The 21,548-nt window shown below is 38.7% G+C and overlaps 1 protein-coding gene across 1 annotated transcript in view; it reads left to right on the top strand.

Moving 5' to 3' along the window:
- Nucleotides 1-12,303: 12,303 nt before the first annotated feature.
- The window catches only part of si:ch211-251b21.1 (uncharacterized protein LOC571720 homolog), a 54,692-nt gene continuing 45,447 nt past the window's right edge, over nucleotides 12,304-21,548 (top strand). The window contains exons 1-2 of the mRNA XM_061903121.1: nucleotides 12,304-12,436; nucleotides 12,502-12,570. Coding sequence (XP_061759105.1) covers nucleotides 12,507-12,570 — 64 coding nt within the window. The 5' untranslated portion in view covers nucleotides 12,304-12,436; nucleotides 12,502-12,506. The remainder of the gene's footprint in view (nucleotides 12,437-12,501; nucleotides 12,571-21,548) is intronic.

The following is a 21,548-nucleotide window of genomic DNA, read 5'->3' as shown; positions in this document are numbered from 1 at the left end:
TAGTGACGCACGCCGATAATATAATTATAATGGGGGACTTTAATATCCATATGAATACCCCATTGGACCCACCGTGCGTGGCGCTCCAGACTATAATTGATAGCTGTGGTCTTACACAAATAATAAATGAACCGACGCATCGCAGCGGTAATACGATAGACCTAGTGCTTGTCAGAGGTATCACCGTCTCCAAAGTTATGATACTCCCGTATACTAAAGTAATGTCCGATCATTACCTTATAAAATTCGAAGTTCAGACTCATGTTCGGCAAGCTAATAATAATAATAACTGCTATAGCAGCCGCAACATTAATGCTGCCACAACGACGACTCTTGCGGACCTACTGCCCTCGGTAATGGCACCGTTCCCAAAGTATGTGGGCTCTATTGATAACCTCACTAACAACTTTAACAACGCCCTGCGCGAAACCATTGATAGTATAGCACCGCTGAAGTTAAAAAAGGCTCCAAAAAGGCGTACGCCATGGTTTACTGAAGAAACTAGAGCTCAGAAATTATTATGTAGAAAGCTGGAACGCAAATGGCGCACGACTAAACTTGAGGTGCACCATCAAGCATGGAGTGATAGTTTAATAACTTATAAACGCATGCTTACCTTAGCTAAAACAAATTATTACTCAAATCTCATCCGCATTAATAAAAACGATCCAAAATTTTTGTTAAGTACAGTAGCATCGCTAACCCAACAAGGGACTCCTTCCAGTAGCTCCACCCATTCGGCAGATGACTTTATGAAGTTCTTTAATAAGAAAATTGAACTTATTAGAAAGGAGATTAAAGACAATGCGTCCCAGTTACAACAGGGTTATAGTAACACAGATACGATTGTATATACGGCGGATACTGCAAATATCCAAAATAGTTTCTCTCGTTTTGATGAAATAACATTAGAAGGATTGTTACAACGTGTAAATGGAATAAAACAAACAACATGTTTACTTGACCCACTTCCTGGGAAACTTATCAAGGAGCTTTTTGTATTATTAGGTCCATCAGTGCTAAATATTATAAACTTATCACTTTCCTCGGGCACTGTTCCCGTTGCATTCAAAAAAGCGGTTATTCATCCTCTCCTTAAAAGACCTAACCTCGATCCTGACCTCATGGTAAACTACCGACCGGTGTCTCACCTTCCCTTTATTTCGAAAATCCTCGAAAAAATTGTTGCAGAGCAGCTAAATGAGCACTTAGCGTTTAACAATCTATGTGAAACCTTTCAATCCGGTTTCAGGGCAAATCACTCGACTGAGACAGCCCTCGCAAAATTGACTAATGATCTATTGCTAACGATGGACTCTGATGCGTCATCTATGTTGCTGCTCCTCGATCTTAGCGCTGCTTTCGATACCGTCGATCATAATATTTTATTAGAGCGTATCAAAATACGAATTGGTATGTCAGACTCAGCCCTGTCATGGTTTAACTCTTATCTTACTGATAGGATGCAGTGCGTCTCCTATAACAGTGTGACCTCGGACTATGTTAAGGTAACGTGTGGAGTTCCTCAGGGTTCGGTCCTTGGCCCTGTACTCTCCAGCATCTACATGCTGCCGCTAGGTGACGTCATACGCAAATACGGTATTAGCTTTCACTGTTATGCTGATGACACCCAACTTTACATGCCCCTAAAGCTGACCAACACGCCGGACTGTAGTCAGTTGGAAGCGTGTCTTAATGAAATTAAACAATGGATGTCCGCTAACTTTTTGCAACTTAATGCCAAAAAAACGGAAATGCTGATTATCGGTCCTGCTAGACACCAACCTCTATTTAATAATACAACTTTAACATTTGACAACCAAATCATAAAACAAGGTGACTCTGTAAAAAATCTGGGTATTATCTTCGACCCAACTCTCTCCTTTGAGTCACACATTAAAAGCGTTACTAAAACGGCCTTCTTTCATCTCCGTAATATCGCTAAAATTCGCTCCATTCTGTCCACTAAAGACGCTGAGATCATTATCCATGCGTTTGTTACGTCTCGTCTCGATTACTGTAACGTATTATTTTCGGGTCTCCCCATGTCTAGCATTAAAAGATTACAGTTGGTACAAAATGCGGCTGCTAGACTTTTGACAAGAACAAGAAAGTTTGATCATATTACGCCTGTACTGGCTCACCTGCACTGGCTTCCTGTGCACTTAAGATTTGACTTTAAGGTTTTACTACTTACATATAAAATACTACACGGTCTAGCTCCAGCCTATCTTGCCGATTGTATTGTACCGTATGTCCCGGCAAGAAATCTGCGTTCAAAAGACTCCGGCTTATTAGTGATTCCTAGAGCTCAAAAAAAGTCTGCGGGCTATAGAGCGTTTTTCGTTCGGGCTCCAGTACTCTGGAATGCCCTCCCGGTAACAGTTCGAGATGCTACCTCAGTAGAAGCATTTAAGTCTCATCTTAAAACTCATCTGTATACTCTAGCCTTTAAATAGACCTCCTTTTTAGACCAGTTGATCTGCCGCTTCTTTTCTTTCTCCTATGTCCCCCCCTCCCTTGTGGAGGGGGTCCGGTCCGATGACCATGGATGAAGTACTGACTGTCCAGAGTCGAGACCCAGGATGGACCGCTCGCCTGTATCGGTTGGGGACATCTCTACGCTGCTGATCCGCTTGAGATGGTTTCCTGTGGACGGGACTCTCACTGCTGTCTTGGAGCCACTATGGATTGAACTTTCACAGTATCATGTTAGACCCGCTCGACATCCATTGCTTTCGGTCCCCTAGAGGGGGGGGGTTGCCCACATCTGAGGTCCTCTCCAAGGTTTCTCATAGTCAGCATTGTCACTGGCGTCCCACTGAATGTGAATTCTCCCTGCCCACTGGGTGTGAGTTTTCCTTGCCCTTTTGTGGGTTCTTCCGAGGATGTTGTAGTCGTAATGATTTGTGCAGTCCTTTGAGACATTTGTGATTTGGGGCTATATAAATAAACATTGATTGATTGATATTTAACATCAATATTTATGGAACATGTTCACAAAAAATCTTGCTGTCAACACTGAATATTGCATTGTTGCATTTCTTTTCACAGTTTATGAACTTATATGAATGAATTTCTAAAGGATGTTTTAATTGTTGCTATTTTTAGAATATTTTGAAAAAATCTCACGTACCACTCGGCATTCCAACATTTGAGAACCACTGTTCTAAGACACGTCGTCACGCCCGCTTTTACACTATGCTATCTGCGCGCTGGACAATTAAATGTAGCATGCAACAAAAAAAAAGTGACTGCAAGGCATACTTGTTCAACCACAGGTTACACTGAGGGTTTTGATACAAACAACTTTAAAACTCTTACTAATATGCGCCACACTTTGAACACACACCAAACAAGGATGACAATCATATTTTGGGAAAACATCCGCACTGTAACACAACATAAACACAACAGAACAAATACCCAGAATCATGCATGCCTAACTCCCGCTACCACCAACCCTGCCCACCTCAACCGATGCACGGAGAGAGTGGGCGGGGGGTGTATGATGTAGCCCGGAAGAGTTTGGGATACATGGGATTCTGGGTATTTGTTCTGTTGTGTTACGGTGCGGATGTTCTCCCGAAATGTGTTTGTCATTCTTGTTTGGTGAGGGTTTACAGTGTGGCACATATTAGTAACAGTGTTAAAGTTGTTTAAACGGGCACTCTCAGTGTGACCTGTATAACTGTTGAACAACTATGTCTTGCAGTCAAGTACGTGTCTCCAAATGCTGTCAGTACATGGTGACGAGGTCGCAAAATGCACTACCTTCATGTTACACCCTTATTAAAATAGTTTGGGTGAAAATCAGCAGAAGTTCGACAGAATAGTTGCTCTGATGTTAAGGGTGCTCCCGGAAATATTGGGAGAGTTGACAAGTGTGATGCTGTCAAGTGGCATTCATATAAGAGTCGCGGGTAGTACCAACATTAAATTTCACATTAAGGTGCAGGCCGCATGTCTGAGACCCCTGGTTTATACATACATAGCACAAAGCAAAAAAAAAAAACTCTGTTTGCAGTGTTTTTTCATTATAAATTTCAAAAGAGTTTTGTGGCTCCCATTGTTTTCTTTATTTTGGGAAACGGGTCAAAATGGCTCTTTGAGTGGTAAAGGTTGCCGACCCCTGTCTTGGACTGAATCCTACAAAGTATTGGTACTGTAAGTATTGTACTTATTACGCAACAGCTGTTTGATTTTGATGTGCATCTTAGTTGTTGAAATCGCCATGTAAAATCGCCAATGCTAATACCGTACGCCTGTCTATGGCAAATCCAATGTGAATTAGCATCAAACTAGCGCATTTTAGGTTACGTTTCAGCATTTTCTACCTAGCATACTTGCTTTGTTATGTTACAACCTTATTACAAAATGGATTGAATTAATTTGTGTCCTCAAAATTCTACAAAAAAATTCCCATAATGACAATATGAACCTTTTTTGTTAAATACATTTTGCAAAATGTATTAAAAATAAAAAGTAAGTATAGCTCGGTTGGTAGAGTGGCCGTGCCAGCAACTAGAGGGTTGCAGGTTCGATTCCCGCTTCCGCCATCCTAGTCACTGCCGCTGTGTCCTTGGGCAAGACGCTTTACCCACCTGCTCCCAGTGCCACCCACACTGGTTTAAATGTAACTTAGATATTGGGTTTCACTATGTAAAGCGCTTTGAGTCACTAGAGAAAAGCGCTATATAAATATAATTCACTTCACTTCACTTCACTTCACATCCTTTTTCAGTACTATGTAAATTCACCTTTGGCAGAAATTGCAGCATCAAGTCATGAATTCAATGCCACAGGTTGGCACACCTATCTTTGGGCAGTTTCGCCTTAAACTCCATCAGGTTGGATGGGAACCATTGGTGTTTGTCCAGGATGTCTCTGTACATTCACCTTTCCCGCTATCCTGACTAGTCTCGCAGTTCCTGCCGCTGAAAAGCATCCCCACATCATGATGCTGCCACAGTCTCGTCAGACCAGATAATTTTGGTTCTTTTACAAAGAAATGGTTTCCGTCTTCTGCCAAATGTGCATCAAGAAAGTAATGGGTCATATTATATATTTTTTAATTTTTAATACATTTGCTATTGTTTTTTTTAGAATGACCTGTTCACATTGTCATCACGGGGAATTGTGTGTAGAATTTTTAGGACAGAAATTAATGTATTCCATTTTGGAATGAGGCTGTGTATCACAATGCATAATCAGGATGTATATTTTACTTTGTATGGCACAGCACGACACAACGTCAACAACTTCATCCAGGCTTCTTTCACACACAAATTGTTAAAGCGTCTCCCAAATTGCAGACGAGCCAAAAAGGCGTTGAGTGGCTTCATGCCTTCTCGTCACACGGGTCTCCAAAGCGTGTTATTGTCCGCTCTTTGCAAAGCTGCCACATTCTGCAGGACCTCTCCTTGGCCTCTCGGAGACTTTGCGAAGCGCGACGCGCTCATTTCGGCGCCACAGGCGCCATTCTGTCCCGCGCAGGAGTACAAAAGAGAACTTCATTAAAATTCCAAGGAAGTCCCACGGACTCTTTCAAGGAGGCGTTTGTTTTTTCCGCACAATTGGAACTTCACGCCTAGCTCAGTGTTTGTTTCAGAGCCTCAAAGCACTTTTCCTCCTTCATGAAGTCGCTTCTTTGTTTCAGGATCAAGACCACTTTTTATTGATCACTGGAAATTGTACTTTTCATTCATTGACAAGGGGTGTCCAAACTTTTTCACTGAGGGCCGCACACTGAAAAATGAAAACAATACTATGTTTTATTTTTTTTATTTTATTTTTATTTTTTATTTTTTTGTCCTGTCCAGCTTCTCAGCCAAATCATATAGTTTATGTAGATGCCCATATAGGCTGTTCAGATTTACTTTACAAAAGAGGATTACTTCTCTTGTTGCCTTAATTTAATTTGACTTCATTAAATGTATTTATATTATCATTTGGTGCAGGAGGGGATAGAAAGAGAAAAAAAGGAAGACAGAGGGGGAAATTGTGGGGATAAGAGGGGGATTAGACAGAGAGACAAAAACAACAACAGCAAACACAACAATAGAACAACACCAGAACATACAATATGTACAAATATGATCGTAAAAGTGGTAGCAAATAAGCAGTTAGTGAAATAAATAATAATATAGAAATGACAACGAGCATTTTTACACCAAAACTGGAGCAATGCAAATACCAATAGAAAAAGCACTATTGATCATGAACAATACCAATAGTTTACCTCTATTTTCAACAATACAGTTGTTCAAATGCAACAATACGTATACATAATAATAGCTAGAGAGCCAATAAAAAAAAATGAAATAATTAAAATAAAAAAAGGAATACCGAAAGATGGAGGGGAAGAGAGAGAGGCAACCAATCTTAATCGTGTAGATTGTTATAGTAACATAGAGTTAAGCTTTGTCAATTATGCCATGTGTTACCAAGTTTACCCTAGGGCAACAACGTTTATATATGTTTGATGAAACGTGATTACGTGCATAAGTGTATGTATGTATATGTACTTGTATATGAACAATACTATATTTTCAACCATCTCAGTCATGAAAATGTTAAAAATAAAACTTTTTTTTTTTTTTTCTTACGTCAAGTCGATTTGGCTATATACATTTTTGTTTTATTCTCTTTTTGTTAAAGAAACCCCTGTTTTGTTACTGGAAAATGACAAAATATGCAAGATATTCCCCCCCAAAATATTTTGAGGGAAATTCTTGATCTAAAGTAGTTGGAGCCTTATGTCAATAATTCATAACATTGATTAATGAAATTAAACAATGGATGTCCGCTAACTTTTTGCAACTCAACGCCAAAAAAACGGAAATGCTGATTATCGGTCCTGCTAGACACCGACCTCTATTTAATGATACAACTCTTAACATTTGACAACCAAACAATTAAACAAGGCGACACGGTAAAGAATCTGGGTGTTATCTTCGACCCAACTCTCTCCTTTGAGTCACACATTAAAAGCGTTACTAAAACGGCCTTCTTTCATCTCCGTAATATCGCTAAAATTCACTCCATTCTGTCCACTAAAGACGCTGAGATCATTATCCATGCGTTTGTTACGTCTCGTCTCGATTACTGTAACGTATTATTTTCGGGTCTCCTCATGTCTAGCATTAAAAGATTACAGTTGGTACAAAATGCGGCTGCTAGACTTTTGACAAGAACAAGAAAGTTTGATCACATTACGCCTGTACTGGCTCACCTGCACTGGCTTCCTGTGCACTTAAGATGTGACTTTAAGGTTTTACTACTTACGTATAAAATACTACACGGTCTAGCTCCATCCTATCTTGCCGATTGTATTGTACCATATGTCCCGGCAAGGAATCTGCGTTCAAAGGAAACCGGCTTATTAGTGATTCCCAAAACCCAAAAAAAGTGTGTGGGCTATAGGGCGTTTTCATTTCGGGCTCCAGTACTCTGGAATGCCCTCCCGGTAAAAGTTCGAGATGCCACCTCAGTAGAAGCATTTAAGTCTCACCTTAAAACTCATTTTTATTCTCTAGCCTTTAAATAGACTCCCTTTTTAGACCAGTTGATCTGCCGTTTCTTTTCTTTTTCTCCTATGTCCCACTCTCCCTTGTGGAGGGGGTCCGGTCCGATCCGGTGGCCATGTACTGCTCGCCTGAGTATCGGCTGGGGACATCTCTGCGCTGCTGATCCGCCTCCGCTTGGGATGTTTTCCTGCTGGCTCCGCTGTGAACGGGACTCTCGCTGCTGTGTTGGATCCGCTTTGGACTGGACTCTCGCGACTGTGTTGGATCCATTATGGATTGAACTTTCACAGTATCATGTTAGACCCGCTCGACATCCATTGCTTTCATCCTCTCCAAGGTTCTCATAGTCATCATTGTCACCGACGTCCCACTGGGTGTGAGTTTTCCTTGCCCTTATGTGGGCCTACCGAGGATGTAGTAGGGGTTTGTGTTGTGGTTTGAGACACTAGTGATTTTGGGCTATATAAGTAAACATTGATTGATTTTGATTCATTACTACTTTTAAAGGCCTACTGAAACCCACTACTACCGACCTCACAGACTGATAGTTTATATATCAATGATGAAATCTTAACATTGCAACACAAGCCAATACGGCCGGTTTAGTTTACTAAATTGCAATTTTAAATTTCCCGCGGAGTTTCTTGTTGAAAACGTCGCGGAATGATGACGCGTGCGTGTGACGTCTCGGGTTGTAGCGGACATATTAGCCCAGCACCACACACGGCTAAAAGTTGTCCATTTTCATCGCATAATTACACAGTAATTTGGACATCTGTGTTGCTGAATCTTTTGCAATTTGTTCAATTAATAATGGAGACTATAAATAAGAATGCTGTTGGTGGAAAGTGGTGAATTGCAGCTGCCTTTAGCACCGAGACACAAAATCTTTCATCCTCGCTCAAATTAATGGGGAAATTGTCGCTTTCTCGGTCCGAATAGCTCTTGCTGCTGGAAGCTATGATTATAAACAATGTGAGGATGTGAGGAGCCCTACAACCCGTGAAGTCACGCGCACATTGTCTGCTACTTCCGGTAAAGGCAAGGCTTTTTTTACTAGTGACCAAAAGTTGAGAACTTTATCGTGGATGTTCTCTACTAAATCCTTTCAGCAAAAATATGGCAATATCGCGAAATGATTGAGTATGACACATAGAATGGACCTGCTATCCCCGTTTGAATAAGAAAATCTCATTTCAGTAGGCCTTTAAGCAATGACAGTTAAAACAAATCCCACTAAAAGTGTTAAAAATAAGTCATACAATATTTTTTGTTTATTTTCAACGCTAAAATCAAATCAACTTCAGATCCGTTGATTACAAGTTTTTATATTTTTTCTATATTTATTTTTTGTTTAATGCCCTTTGTCATAAAAAATAAAAAAAAACTTTGTTTCTTTATTAAATTGTATTCGTTTCATGCCCTTTTTGTTAAAGAAACCTTGTTTTGTTTTTTATTCCAAACACACAAAAAAAGCAATATTTTGCCCAAAAAGATTTTCAAAATGGAACATTTTAGGTGACTATTTGCAGGTCAATAATTCATAACATTATTGATTGATTCATTATTATTTTTAGGGCAATGGCTGTCATCAGCAAACAACACACCTGTTGCTGATGAGAGGATCTGCCTTCATAAGCCAGTGTGAACATGCATCCTGTGCCAGAACGTAGCAACCTGTCTTGTACAGTAAGATGGACCTAGCAGGCGCTATGCAGTCTTTTTCTTTCATTTGTCTCGTGTCCTCCTTGTTGCCTTCCAGCAGCGTACCTCCATTCCCGCATCACAAGCCGTTTGTCTCGTCTCACTGTATCCCCCCTGCTTCCTTGGCTTTCTCTTGGATCTCGACCTTCCGCCTGGACATGGACTTTGACGTCTCTCTCCTCGACCCTCCCTTCAACCTCACATCTGCTCACAGACCTCCGAGCCAGCTTTGCCCCTCTGGGACTTCCGCCTCTCGCTCAACACTACCGGTAACACTCATCAGATAATTGCTACACATATTGTAGTCACACACATACGTACGTAGTGATGGGTTGATGAGGCGTCATGAAGGGTTACGACACATAGCAAAACTGTATTGATACTCTGTCAATACTATGTTACTAAATACTGACATCTGCTGGACATTAAAAATCCCTACAGGCAACCTATGGACCGACTCAACTGAGACTGATTTTATGACCTAGTACAGGGGTCGGGAACATTTTTGGCTGAGAGAGCCATACAAGCCAAATATTTGTAAAAATATTTCCGTGAGAGTGATATAATTTATTTATTTTTTAAACACTGAATACAACTATGTGCGTGCATTTTTAAGGAAGACCAACATTTTTAGAGGATTATTCTTTTTAAAAACATTGCTATTCTGAGGCTAACCAAAAATAAATGAAATACTTCTTGCCATTAATGCGACTTATTGAACAGGTGAGGTAGAAACCGGATGGATGGATGAAAATGCATGAGAATCTTTTATATTTTGAACGTTATTTTTGACACTGTGATTACCAGCGGAATTATTCATTACTTATCGTGTTAAGCAATGTCAGCTAAGATTTATCTGAGAGCCAGGTGCAGTCATCAAAAGAGCCACATCTTGCTCTAGAACCGTAGGTTCCCTACCACTGACCTAGTATATACACTAATATAAACCAAGTCATTGTATTTCATTTAGGATTATTTAATATCTTAATTTAAATAAAAATATATTTTTATCTTTTTTAGATACAGTCAATAAATGCTGTGAACATGTATCATAACATGGAAATCTAAGAGAACGTGTTGTGAATGAGGATACTTGTCGACTGGGAATTTGTTTTTTGTTTTGTACATGCGCTCTGAATACGCACTGTTGATTGGTTGATTGAAACTTTTATTAGTAGATTGCACAGTTCAGTACATATTCCGTACAATTGACCACTAAATGGTAACACCCAAATAAGTTTTTCAACCTGTTAAGCAATTCATGGTAAAAATGTAATAAGTGATTTATCGAGCTGGATTTGAACCAGTACCCAAAGGAACTCAGCATGAGCAACTATAGCCCTCCCCTCTGCCAACTGAGCTATCAAAGGGATTAGCTATTGCTGCTTTTGAATATAATCAGATGGTTGTGTGTGTGGGACAATACTGGGTGCTGAGGCAGAAGAAGCAAAGCAGCTTGTTAAGACTTTAGCTTAGAAAAACCCCCGTACTGAAACGGTTCAATACAAATACACGTACCGTTACAGCCCTAGTAGAAACTTTGAGGGAACAGGATGAAACGACAAGGAAATGAACACAAATACTTTTTTTTCCGATACATGATCAAAATATTCCCACACAGCGGAAATGATCTCCGACGACAAAAATTGCAAATGACCAACGACAGAAGTACGGCGATTCTGTTGGCAGCAGTATCTCGTTGACAGATGCGCTTCTTTATAAACAAAGTTTGGCTCGCAGGCGTCAGTAAGACACAGTTCGCGTATCGGTCACATGACCGAAACAGCTCATGATCGGTCACGTGACTTTCGAAAAGCGGTTTTGCTCTATGAGCTTGACGCATGCTCCGATGCATCGGTGTTGCCGGACCCATCACTACTTTTATGTATAAAATGTGTCTTGTCTGTCATCTTCTTCCCCTCTATAACTGTAACAATGGCAGTTAAAAAAAAAAAATGTCAGGAATCCGAAAGTGTTAAAAATAAGTCAAATATATATATATTTTTTAGAATGAACTTCAAGATCTATCGGCCAATTACCGCTATGTTTTTACTATTTCTAATGTGTTTTTTTTTGTGTGTGTCTTTTATGCCCTTTCTGTCACAGAAAATTATGATTTTATGGCAAACACACCAATTTTTTTCCCCAAAAAATATTCATAAAAATGTATAATTTGACATGAGCAGTTGGAACTTTAAACAGGTCAATTATTCCTAACAACATTTATTTTGATTCATTGTTGATTTAAATTTGAATTTAATCAAACATTTTTTTTAAATAAGTCATACTTTTTTATTTGGAACTTTCAATGCTTAAATCTCAAATATTATAATCTCGAGTTACAATCTGTCGATTATAACTTTTTATTATTTTTAATGCTCTTTTTGTGTTTTATGCCCCTTTTTTCATAGCAAACCTTTGTTTTATGGCATACGCCCAAAATATGTAATTTTGTCCAAACGCCCAAAATATGTAATTTCACCAATTTTTTATTTTTTTATTTTTTTTTAATGGATTATTTGATATGAGCAGTTGGAGCTTTAAATAGATCAATAACTCATAGCAACATTAATTTTGATTTATTATTTTTGAGCAATGACAATAAAACAAAAATATCTAATTTATTATTAGGGTTGATTTACATCGGAATCCTCATTTTATAAATGTATTTGTTTTTAATCAGAATATTTATTTTTTTAAATGCGTTTAATGCAAACATCTTGCAACCAAAATGAGATCTTCTCACATGTAGCCTGTTTTGACAAAGTGTCATTATAATCATTACACCAAATACCAATCAACATTGCAACTTTTTCTCATTACAATTAATCTATTTGCTCTTTTATTTCACTTTTCTTTTTTTAATCATATTTCTAAAATGTTCCACAAATGGACCCAAGGCTGCACTTTGGATACCCCTGACTTAAGCAATACTTCATCACATTATTCCTGGTAGTTCAAGTACTTTCCAGTATTTTTAAAGGGGAAAAAAAACATGTGTCCTACTTGACACATGTGCCCTGAGACTTTTTGTCAACATCCTGTTGTGGTTTAGCCCCTCCCCCTCCTCATCGGCCCACATTTAAACCGTCCCACTTACTGCCTCCTTGCACACAGCATCCTTGCACACAGCATCGTTTATTGACAATTCCTTTATCTTCTCCCAACTTTCGTCTCTGATCCCCGCAGCTCCGAGATCAGAGGTGAGGACTCCAAATATTATTCCACCAAAAGGATGCATTAAATCCGTATTTGACATTATTTTCAGGCAGGATGAAAGTCTGCACAGTCTTCGTCCTCACCATTGCGGCCCTTCAGAGATGGGCGTTTGCGGCAGGTAAAAGTCTCACCTTTTCATCTCTTATTTATAACTCTCTTCAAAATCATAGAATTGGCTCCAAAAACAAGATTTTGTTGACTGCAGTTCACATCAGGCATGAAAAATTGCCTATAAAACACCCAGAGAGATGCGATTTATGGCTCTTTGGAGGGAGCCGGATCCGAACGAGTCGTTCCTTTCAAAGACTTGTTCAAAAGACTGGCTCGTAATTCAATTTTTTTTTTTTTTGATCAGATAATCAATCCCTTGTGTCAGATATACCCTAGGACAGGGGTTCTCAAATGGGGGTACGCGTACCCCTGGGGATACTTGAAGGTATGCCAAGGGGTACGTGAGATTTAAAAAAAAATATTCTATAAATAGCAACAATGTAAAAATCCTTTACAAATATATTTATTGAATAATACTAAGTTCATAAACTGTGAAAAGAAATGCAACAATGCAATATTCAGTTTTGACAGCTAGATTTTTTGTGGACATGTTCCATAAATATTGATGTTAAAGATTTCTTTTTTGTGAAGAAATGTTTAGAATTAAGTTCATGAATCCAGATGGATCTCTATTACAATCCCCAAAGAGGGCGCTTTAAGTTGATGATTACTTCTATGTGTAGAAATCTTTATTTATAATTGAATCACTAGTTTATTTTTCAACAAGTTTTTTGTTATTTTTATATCTTTTTTTTCCAAATAGTTCAAGAAAGACCACTACAAATGAGCAATATTTTGCACTGTTATATAAATTAATAAATCAGAAACTGATGACGTGGTGCTGTATTTTACTTCTTTATCTCTTTTTTACAACCAGAAATGCTTTGCTGTGATTAGGGGGTACTTGAATTAAAAAAATGTTCACAGGGGGTACATCACTGAAAAAAGGTTGAAAACCACTGCTCTAGGATGTGGTACACAAATACTACTGGGAATTATACTGAAATCTAGTTTTCATTTTAAACATTCCATAAGGCGATGACAACACCAGCTTAAATTGGCCCTCGCCTAAAAGATGTGTAGCATTTTAACAATATAGAAAAAAAAAAATACAGAAATACGTAAGAATAAAATGCAATAATGGATATAAAAAGTCTGTGATGAGGTGGCGACTTGTCCAGGGTGTACCCCGCCTTCCGCCCGATTGTAGCTGAGATAGGCACTAGCGCCCCCAGCGACCCCAAAGGGAATAAGCGGTAGTAAATGGATGGATGGATACAAAAAGCATAAATAAAACATGCATAATGATAAATCAACTAAATTAATATTACATATATTTCTTAACTAAACTGTAGATAAAATTAAAGTGCAAACGACAATACGGATTAATACATTGATCTCAACTCTGTACACTGCTGCCGGAATTTTAATTTTCCTGAAGGAACTCTCCTGAAGGAATCAATAAAGTACTATCTATTTATCTATCTATCTATCTATCTATCCATCTATCTATCTATCTATCTATCTATCTATCTATCTATCTATCTATCTATCTATCTATCTATCTATCTATCTATCTATCTATCTATCTATCTATCTATCTATCTATCTATCTATCTATCTATCTATCTATCTGTCTATTTATCTATCTATCTATCTAATAACTTTAGTCGTAATTCCTGCGCTTAAGAATGACTCTAGCGCCAGACTTCTTCTGTTCGCTTGACACTGTCATTACTGCCACAAGTGGTGGGAAAAGTGTATTACAACTGAGCACGGCCACAGATGAGAAACAAATATGTTTTGACGGCCCAGCAATGGGCCCTATGGTTAAGAAACACTGCTTCCGATTAATGAACCCATAGGGAATCCAAACAAAAATAAATCAATACAATAATAACAATACTTTTAAAAATAGGCTCCAGCACCCCCCGCCACCCCGAGAGGGACAAGCGTATTAACTCCGAGGCATCCTCTAGTCCAGTTGCCAATGAGGTGGAACATGCGTGCAATTGTTGACGCTAAATTGTTTTTGTTCTTGTTTTTTCTGTAATTTTGCAAATTCATTCATAAGTTAGTTTCTTTTTTAAATTAACTACCTGAACTTTGTTTGTATTTGAAGTATATTTTATTTTTATTTACAATAGGGGTGTCTTAACGTTTTCATTTTTTGAAAAATGCTACACAAACACACACACACACACACACACACACACACACACACACACACGTGTGAGCGTGTGTTTGTAATATTGACATTTATAACACAAAGCTGCTATGTTTACAATTTATTTTAAAACTGCCATTGCTCAAAAATAATAAAAAGATACAATCAACAAATAGATCTGAAGTTGATCTGGAGATTTTTTTAAATGTATGACTTATTTTTATCTTTTTTATGAGTGGGACCCTTTTAGATCCCTGAGAACTTTAATGGTATTTTTTTTTTTAACTGTCATTGCTTTAAAAAATAATTAAAATCAATGTTATGAATTATCAACCTCTTTAAGGCCCCAATTACTTCACAATATTATTATTATTATTATATTGCATATTTTGTGTATTTGCAAAAAACAAAAGCATTTACATTTTATTTCAGAAAATGTAAATGTTTTTACTTTATGTCAATTTGTACTTCTGAAGTTGATCTATAGATATTTAAGTCTTGAAAAAGTAAAAAAAAAAAAAAAAATGTGACTTACTTTAACATTTAATGACGGACTATTTTGGGTCCCTGGGACCTTTAGTGTATTTTATAAACTGTCATCGCTCAAAAAAAGAAGAATAAAAATCAATGTCATGAACTATCGACCTCTTTAAGGCCCCAATTACTTCACAATATTATTATTACTATTATATTGCATATTTTGTGTATTTGCAAAAAACAAAAACATTTACATTTTCTTTGATAAAATGTAAATGTTTTTACTTAATGTCAATTTGTAGTTCTGGAGTTGATCTATAGATATTTAACTCTTGAAAAAGTAAAAAAAAAAAAAAAAAAGGGACTTACTTTAACATTTAATGACAAACTATTTTGGGTCCCTGGGACCTTTTAGTGTATTTTATAAACTGTCATCGCTCAAAAAACGAATAAAAATCAATGTTAAGAATTATTGACCTATTTAAAAATGCTTTGGGAAAAGGGTATGTAGTGCACTGGTTTGGTCCCTACCTTTCTTTTCAGCTCAGCAGGCAAATCTGGTCATCAGCATGTGAGATGAGTGTGCTAGCTACCGAGCTAAAAGCCTGAGCTATCATTCTGATAGCCAGCGCTGCTCTTAAGGCGGTCAGGGAGTGAGGTTTAGTAAGGTGACATGAGGCAACTTGTTGGAGTATTCACTGTGTTTTGTCCTGAGACACTTTTATGGCCTTCATGCTCTCTTGGAGCTCGCAGGAGATGTTCTTCTCACTCCCTGACTTCACCAAAGATGCTTTGTTAGAAAATAACTCATTCATTTTCAGGTTTCTGATTGATGTTGTTAGAACCAACTTTTCATGTCTCATCCGAGCATTGGTGATTCCAATGACTTGACATCACATCAAATGTTGTCTTCATTCTCACCCTTCACCTTCTTTCACCACAACACCCCGCATCCTCACTTTACTCAACGCAAAAAGATTTTCAATACTTTTCTCTCTGTCTTTCTCTCACTCCCTCATTATTGCTCTCAAACTCTCTTTCACTCTTCTCTGTCTTTCGCTTGCTCTTTCTATCTTGCACACTCCCTCTCTAACTCACTCGCCCTCCCCACCCTTGGCCTCTCTAACTCCCTCTTGCACTCTTTCTTGCACTCCATAACTCCCTCTCTAGCTCTTTATTGCACTCTATAACGCCTTTTGCACTCTCTAACGCTTAACTTTCTCGAAACTCTCTCTCGCACCTTCATTCTTGCACTTTAACTCTTAACTTTCTCGAAACTCTCCCTTGCACCTTCTTTCTTGCACTCTTAACTTTCTCGAAACTCTCTCTCGCACCTTCATTCTTGCACTTTAACTTTCTTAACTTTCTCGAAACTCTCCCTTGCACCTTCTTTCTTGCACTCTTAACTTTCTCGAAACTCTCTCTCGCACCTTCATTCTTGCACTTTAACTTTCTTAACTTTCTCGAAACTCTCCCTTGCACCTTCTTTCTTGCACTCTCTAACGCTTAACTTTCTCGAAAACTCTCTCTCGCACCTTCATTCTTGCACTTTACCCCTCTTAACTTTCTCAAAACTCTCTCTCGCACCTTCATTCTTGCACTTTAACTTTCTTAACTTTCTCGAAACTCTCCCTTGCACCTTCATTCTTGCACTCTCTAACTCTAAACTTTCTCGAAACTCTCTCTCGCACCTTCATTCTTGCACTTTACCTCTCTTAACTTTCTCAAAACTCTCTCTCGCACCTTCATTCTTGCACTTTAACTTTCTTAACTTTCTCAAAACTCTCCCTTGCACCTTCTTTCTTGCACTCTCTAACTCTTAACTTTCTCGAAACTCTCTCTCGCACCTTCATTCTTGCACTTTACCTCTCTTAACTTTCTCAAAACTCTCTCTCGCACCTTCATTCTTGCACTTTACCTCTCTTAACTTTCTCAAAACTCTCTCTCGCACCTTCATTCTTGCACTTTAACTCTCTTAACTTTCTGGAAACTCTCCCTTGCACCTTCTTTCTTGCACTCTTAACTTTCTCGAAACTCTCTCTCGCACCTTCATTCTTGCACTGTAACTTTCTTAACTTTCTTGAAACTCTCCCTTGCACCTTCTTTCTTGCACTCTCTAACTCTTAACTTTCTCGAAACTCTCTCTCGCACCTTCATTCTTGCACTTTAACTTTCTTAACTTTCTCAAAACTCTCCCTTGCACCTTCTTTCTTGCACTCTCTAACTCTTAACTTTCTCGAAACTCTCTCTCGCACCTTCATTCTTGCACTTTACCTCTCTTAACTTTCTCAAAACTCTCTCTCGCACCTTCATTCTTGCACTTTACCTCTCTTAACTTTCTCAAAACTCTCTCTCGCACCTTCATTCTTGCACTTTAACTTTCTTAACTTTCTCAAAACTCTCCCTTGCACCTTCTTTCTTGCACTCTCTAACTCTTAACTTTCTCGAAACTCTCTCTCGCACCTTCATTCTTGCACTTTACCTCTCTTAACTTTCTCAAAACTCTCTCTCGCACCTTCATTCTTGCACTTTAACTTTCTTAACTTTCTCAAAACTCTCCCTTGCACCTTCATTCTTGCACTCTCTAACTCTAAACTTTCTCGAAACTCTCTTTCGCACCTTCATTCTTGCACTTTAACTCTCTTAACTTTCTCGAAACTCTCCCTTGCACCTTCTTTCTTGCACTCTCTAACTCTTAACTTTCTCGAAACTCTCTCTCGCACCTTCATTCTTGCACTTTACCTCTCTTAACTTTCTCAAAACTCTCTCTCGCACCTTCATTCTTGCACTTTAACTTTCTTAACTTTCTCAAAACTCTCCCTTGCACCTTCATTCTTGCACTCTCTAACTCTAAACTTTCTCGAAACTCTCTCTCGCACCTTCATTCTTGCACTTTAACTCTCTTAACTTTCTCGAAACTCTCCCTTGCACCTTCTTTCTTGCACTCTTAACTTTCTCGAAACTCTCTATCGCACCTTCATTCATGCACTTTAACTTTCTTAACTTTCTTGAAACTCTCCCTTGCACCTTCTTTCTTGCACTCTCTAACTCTTAACTTTCTCGAAACTCTCTCGCACCTTCATTCTTGCACTTTACCTCTCTTAACTTTCTCAAAACTCTCTCTCGCACCTTCATTCTTGCATTTTAACTTTCTTAACTTTCTCGAAACTCTCCCTTGCACCTTCTTTCTTGCACTCTCTAACTCTTAACTTTCTCGAAACTCTCTCTCGCACCTTCATTCTTGCACTTTACCTCTCTTAACTTTCTCGAAACTCTCTCTCGCACCTTCATTCTTGCACTCTTAACTTTCTTAACTTTCTCGAAACCCTCCCTTGCACCTTCATTCTTGCACTTTACCTCTCTTAACTTTCTAAAAACTCTCTCTCGCACCTTCATTCTTGCACTTTACCTCTCTTAACTTTCTCAAAACTCTCTCTCGCACCTTCATTCTTGCACTTTACCTCTCTTAACTTTCTCAAAACTTTCTCTCGCACCTTCATTCTTGCACTTTAACTTTCTTAACTTTCTCGAAACTCTCACTTGCACCTTCTTTCTTGCACTCTCTAACTCTAAACTTTCTCGAAACTCTCTCTCTTACCTTCATTCTTGCACTTTAACTCTCTTAACTTTCTCGAAACTCTCCCTTGCACCTTCTTTCTTGCACTCTTAACTTTCTCGAAACTCTCTCTCGCACCTTCATTCTTGCACTTTACCTCTCTTAACTTTCTCAAAACTCTCTCTCGCACCTTCATTCTTGCACTTTACCTCTCTTAACTTTCTCAAAACTCTCTCTCGCACCTTCATTCTTGCACTTTACCTCTCTTAACTTTCTCAAAACTCTCTCTCGCACCTTCATTCTTGCACTTTACCTCTCTTAACTTTCTCAAAACTCTCTCTCGCACCTTCATTCTTGCATTTTAACTTTCTTAACTTTCTCGAAACTCTCCCTTGCACCTTCTTTCTTGCACTCTTAACTTTCTCGAAACTCTCTCTCGCACCTTCAGTCTTGCACTTTAACTTTCTTAACTTTCTCGAAACTCTACCTTGCACCTTCTTTCTTGCACTCTTAACTTTCTCGAAACTCTCTCTCGCACCTTCATTCTTGCACTTTACCTCTCTTAACTTTCTCAAAACTCTCTCCCGCACCTTCATTCTTGCACTTTAACTTTCTTAACTTTCTCGAAACTCTCCCTTGCACCTTCTTTCTTGCACTCTTAACTTTCTCGAAACTCTCTCTCGCACCTTCATTCTTGCACTTTACCTCTCTTAACTTTCTCGAAACTCTCCCTTGCACCTTCTTTCTTGCACTCTTAACTTTCTCAAACTCTCTCTCGCACCTTCATTCTTGCACTTTACCCCTCTTAACTTTCTCGAAACTCTCCCTTGCACCTTCTTTCTTGCACTCTCTAACTCTTAACTTTCGCGAAACTCTCTCTCACACCTTCATTCTTGCACTTTAACTCTCTTAACTTTCTCGAAACTCTCTCTTGCACCTTCATTCATACACTTTAACTTTCTTAACTTTCTCGAAACTCTCCCTTGCACTTTCTTTCTTGCACTCTCTAACTCTTAACTTTCTCAAAACTCTCTCTCGCACCTTCATTCTTGCACTTTACCCCTCTTAACTTTCTCGAAACTCTCTCTCGCACCTTCATTCTTGCACTTTACCTCTCTTAACTTTCTCGAAACTCTCTCTCGCACCTTCATTCTTGCACTTTACGTCTCTTAACTTTCTCGAAACTCTCCCTTGCACCTTCTTTCTTGCACTCTTAACTTTCTCGAAACTCTCTCTCGCACCTTCATTCTTGCACTTTAACTTTCTTAACTTTCTCGAAACTCTCCCTTGCACCTTCTTTCTTGCACTCTTAACTTTCTCGAAACTCTCTCTCGCACCTTCATTCTTGCACTTTAACTTTCTTAACTTTCTCGAAACTCTCCCTTGCACCTTCTTTCTTGCACTCTTAACTTTCTCAAACTCTCTCTCGCACCTTCATTCTTGCACTTTACCCCTCTTAACTTTCTCGAAACTCTCCCTTGCACCTTCTTTCTTGCACTCTCTAACTCTTAACTTTCGCGAAACTCTCTCTCGCACCTTCATTCTTGCACTTTACCTCTCTTAACTTTCTCAAAACTCTCTCTCGCACCTTCATTCTTGCACTTTACCTCTCTTAACTTTCTCGAAACTCTCTCTTGCACCTTCATTCTTGCACTTTACCTTTCTTAACTTTCTCGAAACTCTCTCTCGCACCTTCATTCTTGCACTTTAACGCTCTTAACTTTCTCGAAACTCTCCCTTGCACCTTCTTTCTTGCACTCTCTAACTCTAACTTTTCGCGAAACTCTCTCGCACCTTCATTCTTGCACTTTACCTCTCTTAACTTTCTCGAAACTCTCTCGCACCTTCATTCTTGCACTTTACCTCTCTTAACTTTCTCAAAACTCTCTCTCGCACCTTCACTCTTGCACTTTACCTCTCTTAACTTTCTCGAAACTCTCTCTCGCACCTTCATTCTTGCACTTTACCTCTCTAAACTTTCTCGAAACTCTCTCTCGCACCTTCATTCTTGCACTTTACCTCTCTTAACTTTCTCGAAACTCTCTCTCGCACCTTCATTCTTGCACTTTACCTCTCTTAACTTTCTCAAAACTCTCTCTCGCACCTTCATTCTTGCACTTTACCTCTCTTAACTTTCTCAAAACTCTCTCTCGCACCTTCATTCTTGCACTTTAACTCTCTTAACTTTCTGGAAACTCTCCCTTGCACCTTCTTTCTTGCACTCTTAACTTTCTCGAAACTCTCTCTCGCACCTTCATTCTTGCACTGTAACTTTCTTAACTTTCTTGAAACTCTCCCTTGCACCTTCTTTCTTGCACTCTCTAACTCTTAACTTTCTCGAAACTCTCTCTCGCACCTTCATTCTTGCACTTTAACTTTCTTAACTTTCTCAAAACTCTCCCTTGCACCTTCTTTCTTGCACTCTCTAACTCTTAACTTTCTCGAAACTCTCTCTCGCACCTTCATTCTTGCACTTTACCTCTCTTAACTTTCTCAAAACTCTCTCTCGCACCTTCATTCTTGCACTTTAACTTTCTTAACTTTCTCAAAACTCTCCCTTGCACCTTCATTCTTGCACTCTCTAACTCTAAACTTTCTCGAAACTCTCTCTCGCACCTTCATTCTTGCACTTTAACTCTCTTAACTTTCTCAAAACTCTCCCTTGCACCTTCTTTCTTGCACTCTTAACTTTCTCGAAACTCTCTATCGCACCTTCATTCATGCACTTTAACTTTCTTAACTTTCTTGAAACTCTCCCTTGCACCTTCTTTCTTGCACTCTCTAACTCTTAACTTTCTCGAAACTCTCTCGCACCTTCATTCTTGCACTTTACCTCTCTTAACTT

This window comes from Nerophis ophidion, linkage group LG06, assembly GCF_033978795.1.
Source record: "Nerophis ophidion isolate RoL-2023_Sa linkage group LG06, RoL_Noph_v1.0, whole genome shotgun sequence".
In the NCBI taxonomy this organism is placed as follows: Eukaryota; Metazoa; Chordata; class Actinopteri; order Syngnathiformes; family Syngnathidae; genus Nerophis; species Nerophis ophidion.
This window is presented reverse-complemented; position numbering and strand designations above follow the sequence as displayed.